The 22343-nt window shown below is 39.7% G+C and overlaps 1 protein-coding gene across 1 annotated transcript; it reads right to left on the bottom strand.

Annotated features, from left to right (window-relative positions):
• Nucleotides 1-7432: 7432 nt before the first annotated feature.
• Nucleotides 7433-13117, bottom strand: LOC123639806 (keratin, type II cytoskeletal 6A-like). Its single transcript, XM_045553941.1, has 9 exons — nt 12572-13117; nt 11466-11680; nt 11056-11116; nt 10802-10897; nt 10515-10679; nt 9901-10026; nt 8536-8756; nt 8288-8322; nt 7433-8174 (listed from the first exon to the last, which is right to left on the bottom strand). The coding sequence occupies exons 1-9, from the start codon at nt 13109-13111 to the stop codon at nt 7939-7941; spliced, it is 1695 nt and encodes a 564-aa protein (XP_045409897.1). The 5' UTR covers nt 13112-13117; the 3' UTR covers nt 7433-7938.
• Nucleotides 13118-22343: the final 9226 nt, after the last annotated feature.

Raw genomic sequence — 22343 nt, 5'->3', positions numbered from 1 at the left:
GTGTATATATACACATACATATATACACACATATTATAGATTTCACTGTGTTTTATATATAAAATTGCATACATTTATAAATTATTTTAGACTTTTATATATCTATTTGACATACATTCCTATAGTCTCTTTTCCAATTATGCTTGTGCAGTATCTACTTTGTCTACTTTGCATATCTACAGAGGTATTTATAGAAACTTTATTCCTAATTGCCAAAACTTGGAGGCAACCAAGGTGTCTTTCAGTAGGTGGGTGAATAAACAATCTGTTCCACATCAGACAATGAAATATTATTCAGCACTAAGAAGGAGTGAGCTATCAAGCCATGAAAACGCATGGAGGAAACTTAAATGCATATTACTAAGTGAAAGCATACAGTCTGAAAAGGGTACATGCTGTATGATTCCAAGCATAAGACATTGTGAAACAGGCAAAACTATGAAGACAGTAAAATTTAATTTCAAATTTTTAATTTGAAATTTTAATCCTTCATTGCTGGTATATAACAAAGTACTTACTTTCATCTGGTAACCTTGTATCCTGAAATTTTGCTATATTTGCTTATTACTTCCAGGAGGGTTTTGGTAAATTCTTTGGGATTTTCTACGTAGCTTATAATGTCATGGGAGAATAAAGACAGATCAATGGCTATCAAGGGCTAAGGGGGAAGGACAGATGAATAGACAGAGTACAGAGGATTTTTAGGGCAGTGAAACTATTATGTATGATATTATAATGGTAAAACATGTTATTATACATTTTTCAAAAGCCAGAATAAACCCTAATATAAACTATGAACTTTGGGTAATAATGACATGAATGTAGATGTTACCACATTGATTGTAACACATGTACTACTCCACTGGGGGTTGTTAATAACGGTGAGGCTATGGTGTTGTGGGGGACGGATGTATATGGTAAGTCTTTGTACCTTCTGGACAATTTTTCTGTAAACCTAAAACTGCTCTAAAGAATAAAGACAATGTGGATGAACCTGGAGGATGTTCTGCTGAGTGAAATAAGCCAGGCACAGAAAGACAAATACTCCACTTACATGTGGAATCTAAAAATGTTGAACTCATAGAAGTAGAGAGTAGAATGATGGTTACAAAAGGCTGGGGATGGGGTAGGTGGAGGGAATGGGGAATTGCTGGTGACAAGGTACTGAGTTTCATTTAGGCAGACGGATAGGTTTTAAGATCTATTGCACAGCAGGGTGACAATATTCAATAAGAACATATTGAATATTGCAAAATAACTAAGGGAGAAAATTTCAAGTGTCTTGCTACAAAAAATCATGTGAGGTGATGAATATGTTAATTAGATGGATTTAATTATTCCACATTATATACATGGGTCAAAACATTGTATTGTACCCCATACATTTATATAATTATGATTTGTCAATTAAGAATAATAATAATTTTAAAAATCCTCCAAAAATATTTTATGGATTTTGACAAATGCATAATGTCATGATTTCGCCACTACATTGCCACACAGAAGAGTTTTACCACCCTAAAAATTACCCTGTGCTTCTCCTCTTCACCTTGCAAAGATCCTTTGCCTTTCTATGCAATCTTTATTCAGTTTGTTGGTATTTACAAAATAGCTTGCTGGAATTTCGATTGGGATTGTGTTGAATCTATGTATCAAATTAGACAGAGTTGATATCTTAATAATATGGAGTCTTCCAATCCATGAGTATGGAATAGATCTTCATTTATTTACACCTTTGATTTACTTCATTAGCATTTTTTAGTTTTCCACATATATTAATAGAGTCTCTACATTTTTGTTAGATTTATGTGTAAGTACTTAATCTTTTGGTGCACAGTAAATGGTATTAGTTTTTAATTTGAAATTTCAGTCCTTCATGGCTGGTATATAAGAAATTACTTAACTTTCATCTGGTAACCTTGTATCCTGTAATTTTGCTATATTTGCTTACTACTTCTGAGAGGGTTTTGGTAAACTCTTTGGGATTTTCTACATAGCTTACAATGTCATAGGAGAATAAAGGCAGCTTTATTTCTTAATTTCTAATATGTATAACTCTTCTTACTCTTTCTTTTCTTATGGTTCCAGTTAGACTTCCAGTACAATGTGAACAATAGTGGAGACACAGGACATGCTCGCCTTGGTCTCAGTCCTAGGGAGAAAGGGTCCATTCTCTCATCATTGTGATGTTAGGTATATGATTGGTTTTGGACATTGTTTACCAAGTTTAGAAAATTGCTCTCTATTCCTTGTTTTCTGAGAGTTTTCTTTAAATGAATGAATGTTCGGTTAAGTCATACACCTTTTTGGCATCAGTTGTTATAATCATTTGATTTTCCTTTTTTCCATCCCTTTGATGTGGTGGATTATATTGATTGATTTTGAATCATGAACTAGCCTTGCACATCTGGAATAAATTCCAGTTGGTCGTGGTGTATAATTCTTTAGATACTTGGTAAGATGCAATTTGGTAATATTTTGTTGATCATTGTTGTGTCTATGTTCATAAGACGTATTGATCTGTAGTTTTTCTTTCTTGAAATGTCTTTGTCTAGTTTTGATGTCAGTATCATACTGGCCTACACAGAATGAGTTAGAAAGTACTGTCTGTGCTTCTATTTTCTGGTGGAGATGGTAGAGTATTGGCACTATTTCATTTTTTAATGTTGGTAGAATTACCCAATGAAAATATCTAACCCAGTGCTTTCTTTCTTGGAAGGTTATATATTATTGATTCAATTTCTCTAAAAATTATATGGATATTCTGATTATTTGTCCTTGTGAGAAATTTGGCATTTTATGTCTTCAAGATTTGGCCTATTTAACCTATCAATTTTTTTATATTTGAGGCTTTTTGTAAATTGACAAATAATAATTGTATGTATTCATGAGGTACATAGTGATATTTCCATATGCGTAACTTAGAGTGAACAGATTAGGGAAATCAGCATATCCATCATCTCAAACATCTATCATTTCTTTGGGTTGGGAATGTTTAATATCCTCCTTCTAGCTATTTGAAATGATATGATCTATTATTGCTAACTATTGTCATCCTACAAGCTATAAACACTAGAACTTATTCCTCCTATCTAGCTGTAACTTTGTATCCTTTAACAAATCTCTCCCTCTCTCTCCCTTATCCTTAGACTTCCCAGCCTCTAGTATCCTCTTTCCTAATTTTCACTTCTATGAGATCAATCTTTTAAAACTCCTTCATATGAGTCAGAACATTCAGTGTTGAACTTTCTGTTCCTGACTTTTTGCTTTCCTCCAGTTCCATCCATCTTGCCATGAATGATAGTATTTCATTCTTTTTTATGGTTGAATAGTATTCCATTGCGTGAATATATAGGACATTTTCTTCATCCATTCATCTGTTGTTGGACACCTAGTTTGATTCCATATTGTGGCTGTTGTGAATAGTGCTGCAATAAACATGGGAGTGCAGATGTCTCTTCAATATAATGTTTTCTTTTCCCTTTGGATAAATTCCCAGTAGTGGGATTGTTGGATCAAATAGTTCTATTTGTAGTTTTTTTGAGGAAACTCTATATAATATACAGTTATCTATAGTTGCCATACTACTTTACATTCTTGCCAACAGCATCTAAGAGTTCCCTTTTCTCCAGCTACTCACCAGCATTTATTATTTTTTTTTGGTCTCTGATAATAGCCATCGTAACTGGGATGAGATGATACCTCATTGTGGTTTTTATTTACATTTACCAGGTAATTAATGATGAGAATTTTCTCATATATTTGTTGGCCATTTATATATCTTCCTCTGAGAAACATCGGTTCAGATCATTTGCTCATTTTTGAATCAGATTAGGTTTTCACAGTTGAGTTGTTTGAGTGTCTAGTATATTCTGGAGGTATAATCCCCTGTCACATGAGTAGTCTGCAAATATTTTCTCCCATTCTGTAGGTTTCCTTTCACTCTGTTGATTATTTTCCCTTTGCTGTGCAGAAGATTTTTAGCTTCTAAAATTTTTGCTTTCATTGCCTGTGCTTTTGAGGTCCTATTTATAAAATCTTTTCCCAGATCGATGTTCTAAAGCATTTCCCCCTATGTTTATTTCTAGTAGTTTTATCATTTTGGGTCTTCCATTAGGTCTTTGATCCATTTTGAGTTGACTTTTGTATAGGGTGAGAAGTGGGACTCTAGTTTCATTCTTCTTCATTTAGATATCCAATTGTCCCAGTACCGTTTATTAAAGAGACTATCTTTTCCCCAATAAGTGTTCTTGGCACCTTTGTCAAAAACCAACTGGCTATAGAAAATGTAAATTAATTTCTGGGCTCTCTATTCTGTTCCATTGGTCTGTGTCTGTTTTTATGCCAGTACCATGTTGTTTGGGTTACTACAGCTCTGTAGTATGTTTTGAGGTCTGGTAGTATGATACCTCCAGTTTGGTTCTTTTTGTTTAGAACTGCTTAGGGTACTTCACATCTTTTGTAGTTCCCTACAAATTTTAGTATTTTCTTCTCTTTCTGTGGAGAATGTCATTGGTATTTTGATAAGGATTGCATTGAATCTGCAGATTGCTTTGGGCAGTATGATCATTTTAGTGATATTAATTCTTCCACTTCAAGGGCATGGTATACCTTTCCATTTGCTTGTATCTTCAATTTCTTTCATCAGTGTTTTGTGTTTTTCCTTGTAAAAATCTTTCACCTCTTTGGTTAAATTTATTCCTAGGTATTTTATTTTATTTTTGTAGCTATTGTAAATAGGATAATAGGATTACCTCTTGGTTTCTTTTTCAGCTAGTTTGTTGTTTGCATATAGAAACACTACTGATTTTTGTATGTTAATTATGTATCCTGCAACTTTACTGAATTTGTTTATTAAAGAGTTTCTTTGTAGACTTTAGGGTTTGTGTTTTATATATATACATACATATATATATATGATCTATGTCATCTGGAAACAGGGATAATTTGACTTCCTCTTTTCCAATTTGGGCGCCCTTTATTTCTTTCTCTTGCCTAATTGCTCTGGGTAGGACTTCCAGTAATATCTTGAATAGGAGTGGTGAGACTGGCATCTTCTCTTGTTCCAGTTCTTAGAGGAAAAGCTTTTAGCCTTTCCCTATTCAGAAAGATGTTAGCTGTGGATTTATCATATATGACCTGTATTAGATTAAGGTACTTTCCTCTATATCTACTTTATTAAAAGTTTTTACTATGAAGTGATGTTGAATTCTATCAAATTCTTTTTCTGCATCTATTGAGATGTTCATAAGGTTTTTATACTTCATTGTATTGATGTGATGTATAATGTTTATTGATTTATCCCATTTCTGGGATGAATGCCACTTGATCATGTATTATCTTTTTAATGTGTTGGTGGATTTGGTTTACTAGTATTTTGTTGAGGATTTTTGCATCTTGTATTGATGTCATCAGTGATATTGGCCTGTAGTTTTCTGGGTTTTTTTGTGCCCTTATCTGGTTTTGTTATCAGGGTTAAGCTGGCCTCATAGAAGGAGTCAGAAAGAATTTTCTCTGGTTCAATTGCTTGGAATAGTTTGAGAAGAATTGACATAGGGACTAGTTTATAACAATAAATGCTTACATCAAAAAACTAGAAGATTTCAACCTAAACATGCACCTTAGGAAACTAGAAAAGCAAGAACAAAGTCCAAAATTAATAGAAGGAAAGAAAGAATAAAGAACACAGGAGAAAGAAATGAAATTGAGACTGAAAAATACAAAAGATTAACAAAACAAAAACTAGGCTTTTGAAAAGATAAACAAACTCTACAAACCACTAGCTAGACTAAGTAAGGACTAAGTCTAAGAAGACCCAAATAAAGAAAATCAAAAACAAAAAAAAGACATCACAATGGATATCACAGAAATACAAAGGATCATTAGAGACTATTTGATCAAGTATATGCCCATAAATTCAAAAACCTAGAGGAAATGGATAGATTCCTGGACACATACAACCTACCAAGATTGAACAAAGAAATAAAAATCCTGAACAGACCAATCCAAGTAACGAGATTGAATAGCAATGAAAAGGTCTCCAACAAATAGAAGTCTAAGACAGGATGACTTCACCACTGAATTCTGCCAAACTTTTAAACAATAATTAATACCAATTCTTATCAAACTAAGGTATCAAATTTTGACAATTGTTTGTAATATTCCTTTATTGTATTTTTAATATCCATGCACCATAAGATTTTAAAGTTATTTAAATACAAATGTAGAGACAAACTATTTTTAAACTCCTTTTTGTGTATTACTATATCCTAGATAATTTTCCTTGTCGATTATATTCTCTTTCATTATTGCTTCTGGGTACCTGTGGTAAGTGTGCTTGGATTTCAGAAGTCAGTCTTCCCCTTTCTGCCATCAGGAAAGTTCTGGGCAGAAAGTGGGGGGTTCCCATGTTGCTGGGGGAACAGTTAGAGGGGCTCGGTACTCACAGAGTAGGAACTAGAAACACCAGAACAATCCAAGAAAATGTCTTCAGTGATATGAGAATCTGAGAGTTAGGAAGATAATCACCACTCGTGGAGACAACAAGACTCCACAGTCCTCATCCTGGGTTTTCCCTCATCCATCCCTGGACGTTAAACTGGGACAGTTCACACCTGAGAGAGGGATGGGACCCTGTCTTCTGAGCGACAAACACTTGGTTCCTTCGAATCTCTATGAGAGGCTTACGGTGTGAGAAAAGTGGATTTTCTCCTGCTATTGTCTTCACCCTTTAAGGGATAAGAGTCTGAATTTTCTCCTGACTCTTTGGACCTTTAACTTGACCAGTTTGAGTGTCTCCAATGTTCCCTGTTATGCACAATGTCGCCCAGGTGTGCATGTGCACTCACTTTTCTACATTAGTACTGTCTTCAGGATGCATTTCTAGAAATTGATTCCACTTCAGTAGTACACACACTTTCATTGACCTTAATTCATGTTGTCAGGCAAGTTTCTTGGTCATGAAGCCAATTTTACTTATTATTAATAATCAAATATCTGATTCCGTTGTCAAATGTCTCTTGCTCTAATGGGCCGGGAATATAGTTCTCATCTGGGCATTTAGGCTGAGTACTGGCATAGGGAGAGAAATGGGCTTAGAAACCATGGCAGAGGAACTGTGCCAGTGGTTCCTAGTACGGATGGGTAAGAGCTTACAGTGATGGTGAACCAGACACCTTCCACTCCACTTGCCAAAACGGTAGATGGACTTTGATGTGGGAAGACACCCTAAATGTGAAGACCCTAAATCACAGTTGTTGAATCTCTCTAAAGGAGGAGAGTTATGTATACAGGGAATGTATTATCATTTAAAAATGAAAACTCCTTTATCAGATGAAAAACTTTGACAATCTTTGGCCCCAAAGCAAGGCAACATCAAACACTATATTATAAATCTGCTTTATTTAGCAATTACAAGGAAGCAAAGAGCAGAGGAAACATCACAGGGATACAGACTCTGTACATCATAGGACTGGTCACTTGCGCCTTCATGGGAGCTAGAAGGGAAGTTTGCACCACTTGTAAGGTGGGAGATTTGGGGCCAGTGGGAATTAAATGCAAGTTGCCCTACTCTGGAACAAGCCCCAGGCAGCACTTTCAGTAATGAAAAGTGGCAGAGATAATTTTGTTCTAATGCTCAGCCTCAGAGATAGAACTCGGCAGGCAAGAGATGAATAATGTACTAACCAAGTGAAGCTCCAGTGGTGATGGAATCATGATGTTAGTCCAGAGTTTGACCTTATGATAGTGAGCAAAGGAAGCTCAGGAGGGGCAGGTGTGGACAGAGAGGAGCAGTGAGGGCTCTCGGCATCCAGCCTCGGCTCTCACTCAGAGAGCAGGAGAGACCGGAGGCCAGGAGAGGACAAGCGACCTGAGCAGAGGGCTCTGCAGCCAGACAGGGGCCTGAGGCTTGTGGGACCAAGAGCTGGCGGCAGGACTTCAGTGCTTGTAGCTCTTCTTGCTGGAGGTGGTGGTGGTGGTGTACTTGATGGAGGAACTGCTGCCTCCCACGGAGCTGAGGCCACCCCCCAGGCCTCTGCCACTGCTGGAACTGAAGCCACCTCCAAGGCTGTGACCACTGCTGTAGGAGTAGCCGCTGCCTCCGCCCAGGCCTACGCCACCGCCGACACCGCCGGCACCGCCATAGCCGCCAGAGACGGTGGACTGCACCACGGCTGTGGTGGGGAGGGGACAAGGACACAAGAAGACACGGTGAGCTCCTTCTGCCAGCCGGAGCCAACCCGGAAGAGTGCCAGGGCAGGGGAGGAAGGCAAGCAAGGGTACTTACAGATGTTGACTTGTCCGACGCCTTCGCCATTCAGCCTAGAGGGGAGGAACACAGGCAGGGTGAGACCTCGGGGAGCCATTCCTGGGCCCGTGTGGGAAGCTCAATGTGAGCAACAGTCCCTGGGAAACTGCTCTTGTAGTTGTTTTGCAGGACTAGCAATTCTGGCCATGGCTGGTGTGTCCTGACGCTGTGCTGGGTGCCAGACATCTAGGTGTGCTCAGATGTTGAGCAGGTGCTCAGGGACCCACCTGCACTCCTCGCCCTCCAGCAGCTTGCGGTAGGTGGCGATCTCCACGTCCAGGGCCAGCTTCACGTTCATGAGCTCCTGGTACTCCTTCAGCAGCCGGGCCATGTCCTGCTTGGCCTTCTGCAGGGCGTCCTCCAGCCCTTCCAGCTTGCTCCTGGCGTCCTTGAGGGCCAGCTCCCCACGCTGCTCCGCATCCGCGATGGCGGCCTGCAGGTTGGCGCACTGGAAGGGAAAGCAAGAGTGAATTCACCTGGATCCGGTGCCGTAGAGCACACAAGCCTGGCTCTTCCATCCCAGCGAGGAAGGTGCCTGGAGCCCAAAATGGACGGTGAATGAACTCTAACCTTCCTTTCCACTACTTTTCTATTCTGTAGTTTTTGTCTAGTCTGGTTCATTTTACAAACACACATACCCCTTTTCCTTAACCACTCTGCATGAGAATGCGGTTTGTCACTGATGGGAGACGCTACAGTGAACATAAGACAAAGGGACATTGGAAGAAATGGAGCTGCATTTTGTTTGGAATGTTGTCCCCACATTCAAATCAAGATCGTTTATGAATATCTCATATGGACGCCCACTGACTAACAACAACTTATGACCATCTGTAAGTGAGGGGATGAGTTTTCACCTGAGACTGCTGAGACCTTGCCACCTTCCCCCCTGAGTCTCTCGCTCACTTGGGCAACACTGTGCTTGTCCAATGCCCCTTTTCTTCTGTCTTTTACACCCTGAATCTTGAGCAGATTTGCCACAATGTTCCTCAGGTTTTCCTGCCTGCTCTTAATTTTCCAAGTTGCTCCTCTGCAATTCCCAAGTCAATCAGTCTTCTTAAGTAAACCCTCCAATGCCTCTAGCCCAGCGGTTCCCCACCTTCTTGGCACCAGGGAACAGTTTCATGGAAGCAGTTTATCCGTGTATAGGTGTTGGAGGAGGTGGAGCTCAGGCAGTGATGCCAGCGATGGGGAGCTTGCCCACTGCTCTCCTCCTGCTGTGCAATCCTGCCCCTGCCCCCACTTCCAAAGTTTCATGGAAGACAATTTTTCCATGGAAGTGGGGGGTAAGACAAGGCTCTGCGGCCTCATCCCTAACAGGCCACATGCCGGTACCAGTCCACAGCCTGGGGGTTGGGAACCACAGCTCTAGACTGTACTGCTAACACTCTGACCAGTTGGGATTGCTTCTGTCCACCTGTCAATACCAGGCACTAAGTAGGAGCCGTGTCTCCTAACCACTGGGGAAGTACATGTGCCCCGCTCCCTGCTTTTCCCTTAGATCCTGGGGACCTTCACAAATGATGGTTAATGACTGGCTGACGGTCTAGCAAGGAAGGGCGGCTTCTCTTCGCCTCTGGCCCTCACGATACCTGCTTCTTGACGTGGTCGATCTCAGATCTCAGCCTCTGGATCATGCGGTTGATCTCAGCAATCTCCTGCTTGGTGTTGCGCAGGTCGTCCCCGTGTCTGCCCGCGGTGACCTGCAGCTCCTCGTACTGCAGTCCAGAGGTGGAGAGAGAGACAGTGTCTATGAGTTTACACAGGTCAACAGTGACTTTCACTTCTCAATCAGGCATGTGTTGAGCTTGAACCTAATGGCTTCTCCTCAGGGTATTTAAGAAAAGTTGATTTCACGGGATTGATAAGACTTGTGAAACCCAATCAGGACCATCCTCATTATGGGACCACTGAGTGCCTCGTCCCTTAGGGCCTGGCAGTGCTGTGTACTATACGACTAAGAGCCAGCACTGAGGGGGAAGCTAAAAGCAATGATTCCTAGTGCTTATCAACATGAGCACTATCCTCATTTTTCCTCTTACACTTAGGCATAATCGCTATAAATATCTACTCCGATAGTGCAGGGTACATGTCATGTGAGAGGATGCTAGATTCCTTTCAGTAGATTTCCCCAGTGAAGTTCTAGCCTTCTGGTATGCAGGGTGGGACACGGGGATTTCCTGGCAGCTGCCACCTCCCTGCTCACCTTGGTCTGGTACCAGGACTCAGCCTCAGCCCGGCTCCTCTGAGCGATCTCCTCATATTGGGCTTTGACTTCGGCGATGATGCTGTCCAGGTCCAGGTTACGGTTGTTGTCCATGGACAGGACCACGGAAGTGTCTGAGATGTGGGTTTGCATCTGAGACAGTTCCTGCAGAACACAAGTTTGTGAGGCCATTTGCCCCTGTGCCTTTAAAAGCACCACCCGAGCCCATGGATCGTCCCCCCTTACAGACTCCATAGAGCAAATCAAAGGAGAGTGGAGATGCTTACTGCGTCATAGAAGGCTCTCAGGAAATTGATCTCGTCTGTAAGGCTGTCTACCTTGGCTTGCAGTTCAACCTTATTCATGTAGGCAGCATCTACATCCTGGGGAAAGAGCCGACAACGTGCCATCAGCTGAGCTCCTGCCCCATCTACCCACAGTTGAGTCTCCCTGCCAATCCTCCTCTCACAGGTGAGCAGAGACACGGAGTCATTTCTGTCCTTTAGCAAAGAAGCCTGACGCCCTGGCTGAATCTGCTCACCTTCTTCAGAGTCACAAATTCATTCTCTGCTGCTGTGCGCTTGTTGATTTCATCTTCATATCTGCAGGAAGGAAGGCGTAAGACTCCATTGAGCCAGTGGTGGCAGGAATCAGAAAAGCAGCCCGTGATCCCACACTGTCCCTATGTGCAATATGTCCGGATTCTTCCTTCCTGCCAGAGATATCCTAAAGGCCACTTTTTGTTGCTACTAAAGTGTTCACTTCTCTAATCTCCCCGGTCCTTCCCTGGCCTTCCTTTGTACTTGCAGAGTTGTTCCTAGGTAATAGTTTGCAAGTTTTGTTACCATGGACATGTTTTGCTAGGAATCCTACCCCCATCTGGACCTGGTCACCCATTGTCTTGAAGTGTGTGCTTCAGAACGCTGAGTTCATTTTCCCCCCTTAACTCACTTGTTCTTGAAGTCCTCCACTGTGTCCTGCATGCCTCTGAGCTCTGAGTCCAGGCGGCTTTTGTCCCCGAGGATGCTGTCCAGCTGCCTCCTGAGGTTGTTGATGTACTGCTCAAACAAAGGCTCCAGGCTCTGTCTCGCGGGCTTCGTGCCCTGCTCCTGGAGCAGGGTCCACTTGGTGTCCAGGACCTTGTTCTGCTGCTCTAGGAACCGCACCTGGATAGGAGACAAGACGGTCATTTGCCAGACAAGGAAGGAAGCAAGAAGTGTCTGTGGCATCATGTTTCCTGGCAGGTCTGCAGTTTTCCACGGTGCTGGGATCCTACAGCGCATGCAGAAGGCTCAGGCTGGGTTCTGCTCCCCAAGCCTTTTCCCTTTTCACCCCATAGATCTAACTTGGGAAATTCTCTTATGGAACATTCAGGTGTTCTCCCCTTCTAAGTTGTTGAGCACACGAATGACTTTTCGAGCACAACCAGAAATCTAGTTTTCAAACACTGTGTACCTGACATATTGTGCCCAGTTTTCCTGAGTGACAGGACCTCAGTCAGAGGCATGCTGTGTGCTGCCTAATGACCAGATTCCAGTCCAGCGTCCCTTTCAGTTCCTGTGTCTGCTCTAAAATATTCTATAATAATTTTATCATCATTGTCTGTTTCTAGGGTAAATTGTTCATTCTAAATATTGTATAAATATTTCTAAGTTTTTTTGGTTAATCTACAGAGAATATTTTTCTCTGTTCTTTTTAAAAGAATTTTTTCTTGCCCAGAAAGAAATTTATCAACCTATATACTCCCATCAAATTCTTTGTAGTCTCTGAGACACCTGAGAGGGAAGAATGAACCCATGCCATCTCTCCTTGCCTCATCTGGGATTCAATGTTATGAAAAGGCGAGAGCTCTTCCCGGGCAGGGATGAGGCCCCTTAACAGGGTCAGTGGTTAGATGGGTCTCATCACCTGCCACCAGCTGTCAGCATGGGGCATGTGGCATCCCCGTGGAGAGCTAGTCTGAGCCCCTTGTCCCTCTTTCCTACGTCTCGCCCAGTAGGAGGATTTTTGTTTCTCGCATCCAGAGACTCTGTGGAGGCCACGGCCTCATGTCTCACCTTGTCGATGAAGGAGGCGAACTTGTTGTTGAGGGTCTTGATCTGCTCGCGCTCCTCGGTCCTCACCCGCTGGATGGTGGGGTCGATTTGCAGGTTCAGAGGGGTGAGGAGGTTCTGGTTGACCGTGACCTCTTGGATGCCTCCAGGGGGGCACACGGGGAAGCCAGAGCCCCCATAGCCACCACCAAAGCCAGCTCCACCACCGAGCCCAAAGCCACCACCAGCTCCACCGCCAAAACCGAATCCACTGCCGGCTCCACCTCCGAAGCCATAGCCACCTCCAACTCTGCTGCCATATCCACCACTGATGCCACAGCTGCCCCCTCCGATGGAGATCCTCTTGGAGCCCCCCAGGTTGTAGAGGCTCCGGCTGCCAAAGCCAGCTCCTCCACACACTCCACCAAGGCCACCACTGCCCCGGGAGCGGGACACGGAGACGCTGCTGAAGCCAGAGCGAGAGACCCCGGGGACTCTGGCTGAGCCGGCACTGAAGCCACGGTGGCTGCTGCTGTGGCTCCTTATGGTGGTTTTGCTGGACATGGTTCTAGAAGAGGAGAAGGCTGAGAGAGTGCGAGAGGCTGGAGGCTGGAGGGAGAGGAGCAGGACTGTGAGGCGAGCTCCAGGCAGCAGTTTATATGTGGTGAGCCTGGGCTGGGCTCAGTCCTGGAAGGTGAGCTTGCACATCGGGAAGGGCTGGGCTTTACGCACGGTGAGATCACACCTGGATTATTAGAAAAGTTATGAAATACCGAGATTGCGTTTTTTGTTTCCTTTAGTCAGGGAAAATGCTCCTGCCTCCAGCTTTAACTTGATGTCAGCACAATAAGACTATTCTCAACTCATGAAGTTACGAGTTAGTCACTGTCTCATGCAAAGGTCCTGCATGTTGTGCTGTGTTCACAATGTCCTGAGTGATCTCCTGTTCCCCGCCTGCTCCGTCTACCAGCAGAGATATTTGACACTTAAAGTCACTTTGAGCTAATAGAAAGATTGCCACTTTTTTCAATGATTTCAAATGTGAAATATTACTTTTCTTTCTTTACATAATATTTCAAACATGTAGGAAAGTAGAGCACCAGCACAATGTGCCCCTATATCTATATCACATAGCTTTGCCAACATTATCTCGCGGCCAACCTATTTCTTCTGTACTTCCACCCAATTTCCTCATCAACTCAATTATTTGAAAACAATTTGAAGAAATGATATTATTTCTTCAACAAATAATTCAATATTAATGTCTAATTGATAATCCCTTTAAAAATATAACCAACTGTTATTTTTCATCTTAAACATTTATGTATTTATTAACATTAAGTGTCTGTTCAATTTTCCATTATCCTTTTATGTATTATTTATTTATTTGCAACAATTGTCCCAACTGCTATTTCAGTCTTTGAGATTTCCTGATTGCTTGATCACAGTATTTCCTTTAATATGCTATATGTCCTTTGTATTTCTGTAAACAGTTAAAACTTGAGGATTCATAAAATTCTCTTATTTATTTACACTGTTCAGTTGTGGATGTAGGCCACTGCCTATTTATATATTGAATATTGTTACTTACACATTTATTTCTATATTTACAAATTGAACATGTAATACACATTTAGGGAAAAACATACAAGGTAAGGCCATTCTCCAGCCACCCAGTTTTTGTGTATATAAGTAAGCAGTGTTATTAGTTCCTTGTGTATCCTTCCAGGAACTTTACCCAGAAATGTTTCTGTGCTTTTTCTGGGGAATATGTGAGATGTGTGTATTGGGGTGTGTGTGTGTGTGTGTGTACACATATATATATGGCTTTCACTGTGTTTTATATATAACATTTGCATACATATATATATTATATATAAATATGACATACAGATACTCTCTTTTCTAATTATGCTTGTATTGTCTATACTTTGTCTTCCATATCTACATATTCTCTTTAGTCTCTTTTTAGTAACCGTTTGCTCTTCTCCATCTTTTCATGTAAGTAAATTTTTATACATTCACCAATGTCTTCCCTCTTCGTGCCGCTTTCACTTTGGTCTTCATTTGTATTTTGCGTTTATTTTTTCTCTATTCCTTTTCTGAGCTCTGCAAGATAGTGTTTTATCTTTTATTGTCTCAATATATAGTCCATTCTCTTATTTTATAATGGCAATTATTTCACTGAATTTATTAGCTAATATTTTATTGTGCCTTTTTTGTGTTGAGTGTTCTTTAAGTACATTTGGTTTTCCCTATTCCCTTCAGTTTTTAATGCATAGATCTTTTGTGGATCATGGAATAGTTCCTTTCTGACTACTGGTCATCTTCGAATGTGACGAGCATGTTCTGAACCTGCCATTTGCAGAAGTATTCTGCCAGTAAGAGCCAGGACCATGTACAGGCTAACATGGATTCTCGTGGTGACACAGGGCTGGGTGACTAATTCTTTTAAGCATTAATTCAACCAAGCCAACGAAGATCACTGCAGAGTGGCTCCCCAATCACAGGCTCTGTACTTTCTTTGCCTTACCAAGAAAATACTGCCAAAAGGCAACAAAATACCATCAATTTGACTGGGCTGACCAGATATTTGCTCAAACATTAGTCTGGATATGTCTGTGAAGGTGCTTCTGGATGATACTAAGTAAAACAGATTGTCCTTCCTAATGTGGGTGGGGCCATTCAATCAGTTGAAGGCCTGAGCATAATTAAATGGCTGAATAAGTGGATCATCCTTCTGCCTGCCTCAATGTCTTTCAGCTGGGACATTGCTTTTTCCCCTGCCTTTTGACTTAAACTAAAACATCAGCTTCTAGATCTCAAGCCTTTCATGATTTTGACTAGAACTACACCATTGGATCTTATGGTTTTCAGGCCTTGGGACCAAGTCTAGAACTAGAACTTTGGCTCTCCTAGATCTCTAGCTTGCCATCTTGGGGCTTGTCAACCTCCAAAATTACATCAGCCAATTATTGATAACAAATCAATATCTCTCTCACTCTCCTTCTCTGTCTTGCCATACGTATATGTACATGTAGATGTAAATATATTTCCTATTTTTCTATTTCTTTGGAGAATAGACTCATGCACACACATACTGGCTTAAGAATTGTTAGCCATGCCCCTTAGGAAACAATCTTATCAGGCAAAGTACAGTTCTTACACACAGTTCGTATAATCGCTTTTGCCTTTAGTCTCATAGATTCCACTTACTTTTCAGGTTACTTAGGTCAGCCTTTCCTTCTACCACCCCCTTCAGTGAGGTTATCTAAAACATTTGTAGCGTGCTTATATCCTTTTGTTATATTGTACATTCCATCCTAGGATATCTAAACCTCATACATTATTCTTTAAAAGTTTCAAACATTAAGGTTCACCTATAGTATAAATTTCTATGGGTTTTTCTCAATTAAAATCCCAGCAAGTTGTTTTGTGTATGTCAAAAAACTGACTCTGAAGTTTATATTGAGAGGCAAATGACCCAGAATAGCTAACCCACTACAGAAAGAGAAGAACAAAGTCAGAGGACTATAACTATCCTACTTTAAGACTTCTGGTGAAGCTACAGTTGTCAAGACACCATGATATTTGTGAAAGAATAGACAAATAGATGAAGGAACAAAATAGAGAGCCCAGAATTAGACCCACATAAATATAGTCAACTGAACTTTGACAAAGAAGCAACAGCAATACAATGGAGAAAAGACAGTCTTTTCAAAAGATGTTGCTGGGACAACCACACATCTACATGCAGAAAAATGAATCTAGACACAGACATTACACTCTCCACAATAACTAACTCAAAATGGATCACAATTCTAAATACAAACACAGAACTATAAAACTTCTAGAAGATAGCATAGGAGAAAAACTAGATGACTTTGGGTGTGCCAATGACTTTTTAAATACAATACTAATGTCATGAACTATGAAAGAAGTAATTTATAAACCGGGCTTCATTAAAATTAAAACTTCTCTAAAAAAGATGCTGTCTTCTCAAGAGAATGAGAAGTCAAGTCAAAGACTGAGAGAAAATATTAGTAAAAGATATATCTGATAAAGGATATGGACTGTTATTCAAACTATACAAAGAACTCCTAAAATTAACAATAAGAAATAAACAACCTGACTATAAAATGGGCCAAAGTCTTTAACAGACACATCATCAAAGAAGACATACAAATGGAAAATAAGCATACGAAACATGCTCAACATCACATGTCATCAGGGAAATGCAAATTAAAACAATGAAATACCACTATACACCTACTAGATTGGCCAAAATTCAGAGCAATGACAACAGCAAATGCTGGCAAAGGTGTGGAGCAACAGGAACTCTCATTCATTGCTTGTAGGAACGCAAAATTGTATAGCCACTTTGGAAGATAGTCTGGCTAGTTTTGTACAAAATTAACATACTCTTATCATAAAATTAAGCAATCACACTTCTTGGTATTTACTCTAACGAGTTGAAATTTATGCCGATACAAAAACCTGCACAAAGGTATTTAAAGCAACTTTATTCCTAATTGCCAAAACTTGGAGGCAACCAAGATGTATTTCGGTAGGTGAGTGAATAATCTGTGCCACATCAGACAGTGAAATATTATTCAGCACTAAGAAGGAATGAGCTATCAAGTCATGAAAAGACATGGATGAAACTTAAATGCATATTATTAAGTGAAAGCATACAGTCTGAAAAGGATACATACTGTATGATTCCAACCATAAGACATTGTGAAACAAGCAAAACTATGAAGACAGTAAAACGATCAATGGCTATCAAGTGTTAAGGGAGGAGGGGGTGTCAATAGACAGAGTGTAGAGGATTTTTAGGGCAGTGAAACTATTCTGTATAATATTACAGTGGTAAAAAGATGTTATTATACATTTTTCCAAACCCAGAGTGAACACTAATGTAAACTATGAACTTTGGGTAATAATGACATGAATGTAGATATTAACCCATTGATTGTAACACATGTACTACTCCACTGGGGATTGTTGATAATGGGTAAGGCTGTGATGTTGTGGGGGACGGAGGTATATGGTAAGTCTTTGTACCTTCTGGACAATTTTTCTGTAAACCTAAAACTGCTCTAAAGAATAAAGACAATGTGGATGAACCTGGAGGATGTTATGCTGAGTGAAAAAAGCCAGGCACAGAAAGATAAATACTGTGTAATCTCACTTACATGTGCAATCTAAAAATGTTGAACTCAAATAAGTAGAGAGTAGAATACTGGTTACCAAAGACTGGGGATGGAGTGGATAGAGGGAATGGGGACTTGCTGGTGAAAGAGAATAGAGTTTCATTTAGACAGGGGGATAGGTTTTCAGATCTATTGCACAGCAGGGTAGAAATAGTAAGAACATTTGAATATTGCAAAATAAGGGAGAAAATTTCAAATGTCTCACTACAAAAAATCATAAGTGAGGTGATGAATATGTTAATTAGATTGATTTAATCATCCCACATTGTATACTTGTGTCAAAACATCATATTGTACATTTATGCAATTATGATTTGTAAATTAAAAATAATATTAATTTAAAAAATCTCCCTGAAATATTCTATGAATTTGAACAAATGCATAATGTCATGATTTCACCACTACATTGCCACACGGGAGAGTATTACCACCCTAAAAATTACCCTGTGTTTCACCTCTTCACCTTGCAAAGATCCTTTGCCTTCCTATATAATCTTTATTCAGTTTGTTGATATGTAAAAAATAGCTGCTTGGAATTTTGATTGGGATTGTGTTGAACCTATATATCAAATTAGAAAGAATTGATATCTTAATACTGAGCCTTCCAATCCATGAGTATGGAATAGATCTTCATTCATTTACATCTTTGGTTTCTTTTATCAGTATTTTGTAGTTTTCCACATAGAGATTCTCTGCATAATTTCTTAGATTTATGCCTAAGTACTTAATCTTTTGGTGCATGGTAAATGGTATTGATTTTTAATTTGAAATTTCAGTCCTTCATTGCTGGTATGTAAGAGAGTACTTACTTTCATCTGGTAACCTGTGTCCTGTAATTTTGCTGTATTTGCTTATTACTTCCAGGTGGGTTTTGGTAGAGTCTTTGGAATTTTCTACATAGCCTATAATGTCATGGGAGAATAAAGACAGTTTTATTTCTTAATTTCTAATCTATATAACTCTTATTACTTTTTCTCATCTTGTGACTGTACTTAGACTTCCAGTACAATGTGAAGGATAGTGGAGAGACAGGACATGTTCGCCTTGTTCTCAGTCCTAGGGAGAAAGCATCTATTCTCTCATTATCAAGTATGATGTTAGCTGTACGATTGTTTTTAGACATTGTTTACCAAGTTTAGAAAGTTGCTTCCTATTCCTTCTTTTCTCAGAGTTGTTTTTTTTTTTTAATATGAATGGATGTTGGGTTAAGTCATATACCTTTTTTGCATCAGTTGCTATGATCATCTGATTTTCCTTCTTTCCATCCCTGTGATGTGGTGGATTGTATTGATTGATTTTGAATGATGAACTAATCTTGCATATCTGGAATAAATTCCAGTTGGTCATGGTGTATAATTTTGTATATATTTGCTCAGATGCAATTTGATAACATTTTGTTGAATATTTTTGTGTCTATGTTCATAAGAGGCATTGGACTATAGTTTTTCTTTCTTGAAATGTCTTCGTCTAGTTTTGATGTCAGTATAATACTGGCCTGCATAGAATGAGTTAGAAAGTATTTTCTGTGCTTGTATTTTCTGGCGCAGATGGTAGAGTATTGGTGCCATTTCATTTTTTAATATTGGTAGAATTACCCAATGAAAATCTCTAACCCAGTGCTTTCTTTCTTGGAAGTTTATATATGATTAATTCAATTTCTCTAATAATTATATGGATATTCTCATTATTTGTAGCTATTGTAAATGAGATAATAGGATTGACTTCTTGATTTCTTTCTCAGCTAGTTTGTTGTTTGCATATAGAAACACTACTGATCTTTGTATGATAATCATCTATCCTGCAACTTTACTGAATTTGGTTATCAATTCTAAGAGTTTCTTGGTAGAGTCTCTAGGGTTTTTTTTATATATGTAAGATGATGTCATCTGCAAACAGGGACAATTTGACTTCCTCCTTTCAAATTGGATGCCCTTTATTTCTTTCTCTTGCCTAATTGCTATGGCTAGGACTTCATGTACTATATTGAATAACAGTGGTTAGAATGGGCATCTTCTCCTGTTCAGTTCTTAGAGGAAAGCTTTTAGCCTTCCCCCATTCAGAAAGACGTTAGCTGTGGGTTTATCATACATGACCTGTAGTAGGTTAAGGTACTTTCCTCTATACCTAATTTATTGAGAGTTTTTACCATGAAAGGATGTTGAATTCTATCAAATTATTTTTCTGTATCTATTGAGATATTCATATGGTTTTTGTCCTTCATTGTATTGGTGTGATATATAATGTTTATTGATTTATCTCATTCCTGGGATGAATCCCACTTCATCATCTTGTATTATCTTTTTAATGTGTTGGTGGATTTGGTTTACTAGTATTTTGTTGAGGATTTTTGCATCTTGTGTTGATGTCATCAGGGATACTGGCCTGTAGTTTTCTGTTTTTTGTTGTGCCCTCATCCAGTTTTGTTACCAGGGTTAAGCTGGCCTCATAGAAGGAGTGAGAAAGAATTTTCTCTGCTTCAGTTTTTTGGAATAGTTTGAGAAGAATTGACACAGAGACTAGTTTATAACAATAAATGCTTACATCAAAAAAAAAAAAAACAAACTAGAAGATTCAACTTAGGAAACTAGAAAAGCAAGAACAAAGTCCAAAATTAATAGAAGGAAAGAAAGAATAAAGAAGAGTGGAGAAAGAAATGAAATTGAGACTAAAAATACAAAAGATTAACAAAACAAAAACTAGGCTTTTGAAAAGATAAACAAAATCTACAAACCACTAGCTAGACTAAGTAAGGACTAAGTCTAAGAAGACCCAAATAAATAAAATAAAAAACAAAAAAGACATCACAATGGATATCACAGAAATACAAAGGATTGTTAGAGATTACTATGATCAAATATGTGCCCATAAATTCAAAAACCTAGAGGAAATGGATAGATTCCTGGACACATACAACCTACCAAGATTGAACAAAGAAATAGAAATCCTGAACAGACCAATCCAAGTAACAAGATTGAATAGCAATGAAAAGGCCTCCAACAAAGAAAAGTCCAAGGCTGCATGACTTCACCACTGAATTGTACCAAACTTTTCAAGAATAATTAATACCAATTCTTACCAAACTAAGGTACCAAATTGGTGACAATTGTTGGTAGTATTCCTTTATTGTATTTTTAATATCCATGCATCATAGGGTTTAAAGTTATTTAAATACATATGTAGAGATAAACTATTTTAAACCTCTTTTTGTGTATTACTATATCCTAGATAATTTTCCTTGTTGATTATATTCTCTTTCATTATTGCTCGTGGGTACCTGTGGTAAGTGTGCTTGGATTTCAGAAGTCAGTCTTCACCTTTCTGCCATCAGGAAAGTTCTGGGCAGAAAGTGAGGGGTTCCATGTTGCTGGGGGAACAGTTAGAGGGGCTCAGTACTCACAGAATAGGAACTAGAAACACCAGGACAATCCAAGAAAATGTCTTCAGTGATACGAGAATCTGAGAGTTAGGAAGATAATCACCACTCGTGGAGACAACAGGACTGAAGCGGCTCCATGACGGTGCGAGTGAACTGACCAACCCCAATCCTCATCCTGGGTTTTCCCTCATCCATCCCTGGACGTTAAACTGGGACAGTTCACACCTGAGAGAGGGATGGGACCCTGTCTTCTGAGCGACAAGGACTTGGTTTCTTCAAATCTCTATGAGAGGCTTACGGTGTGAGAAAAGGGGATTTTCTCCTTCTACTGTCTTCACACTTCAAGGGATAACAATCTGAGTTTTGTCCTGACTCTTTGGACACTTAACTCGACCACTTTGAGTGTCTGCAATTTTTCCCTGTTATGCACAATGTTTCCCACCTGTGCATGTGCACACACCTTTCTACATTAGTACTGTGTCTTCAGGATGCATTTCTAGAAATTAATTCCACTTCAGTAGTACACACACTTTCATTGACCTTAATTCATGTTGTCAGGCAAATTTGTTGGTCATGAAGCCAATTTTACTTATTATTAGTAATCAAATATCTGATTCTCTTGTCAAATGTCTCTTGCTCTAATGGGCCGGGAATATAGTTCTCATCTGGGCATTTAGGCTGAGTACTGGCATAGGGAGAGAAATGGGCTTAGAAACCATGGCAGAGGAACTGTGCCAGTGGTTCCTAGTACGGATGGGTAAGAGCGTACAGTGATGGTGAACCAGACACCTTCCACTCCACTTGCCAAAACGGTAGATGGACTTTGATGTGGGAAGACACCCTAAATGTGAAGACCCTAAATCACAGTTGTTGAATCTCTCTAAAGGAGGAGAGTTATGTATACAGGGAATGTATTATCATTTAAAAATGAAAACTCCTTTATCAGATGAAAAAGTTTGACAACCTTTGGCCCCAAAGCAAGGCAACATCAAACACTATATTATAAATCTGCTTTATTTAGCAATTACAAGGAAGCAAAGAGCAGAGGAAACATCACAGGGATACAGACTCTGTACATCATGGGACTGGTCACTTGTGCCTTCATGGGAGCTAGAAGGGAAGTTCGCACCACTTGTAAGGTGGGAGATTTGGGGGGCCAGTGGGAATTAAATGCAAGTTGCCCTACTCTGGAACAAGCCCCAGG

The sequence above is a fragment of the Lemur catta genome, chromosome 6 (genome assembly GCF_020740605.2).
Source record: "Lemur catta isolate mLemCat1 chromosome 6, mLemCat1.pri, whole genome shotgun sequence".
Classification (NCBI taxonomy): Eukaryota; Metazoa; Chordata; class Mammalia; order Primates; family Lemuridae; genus Lemur; species Lemur catta.
This window is presented reverse-complemented; position numbering and strand designations above follow the sequence as displayed.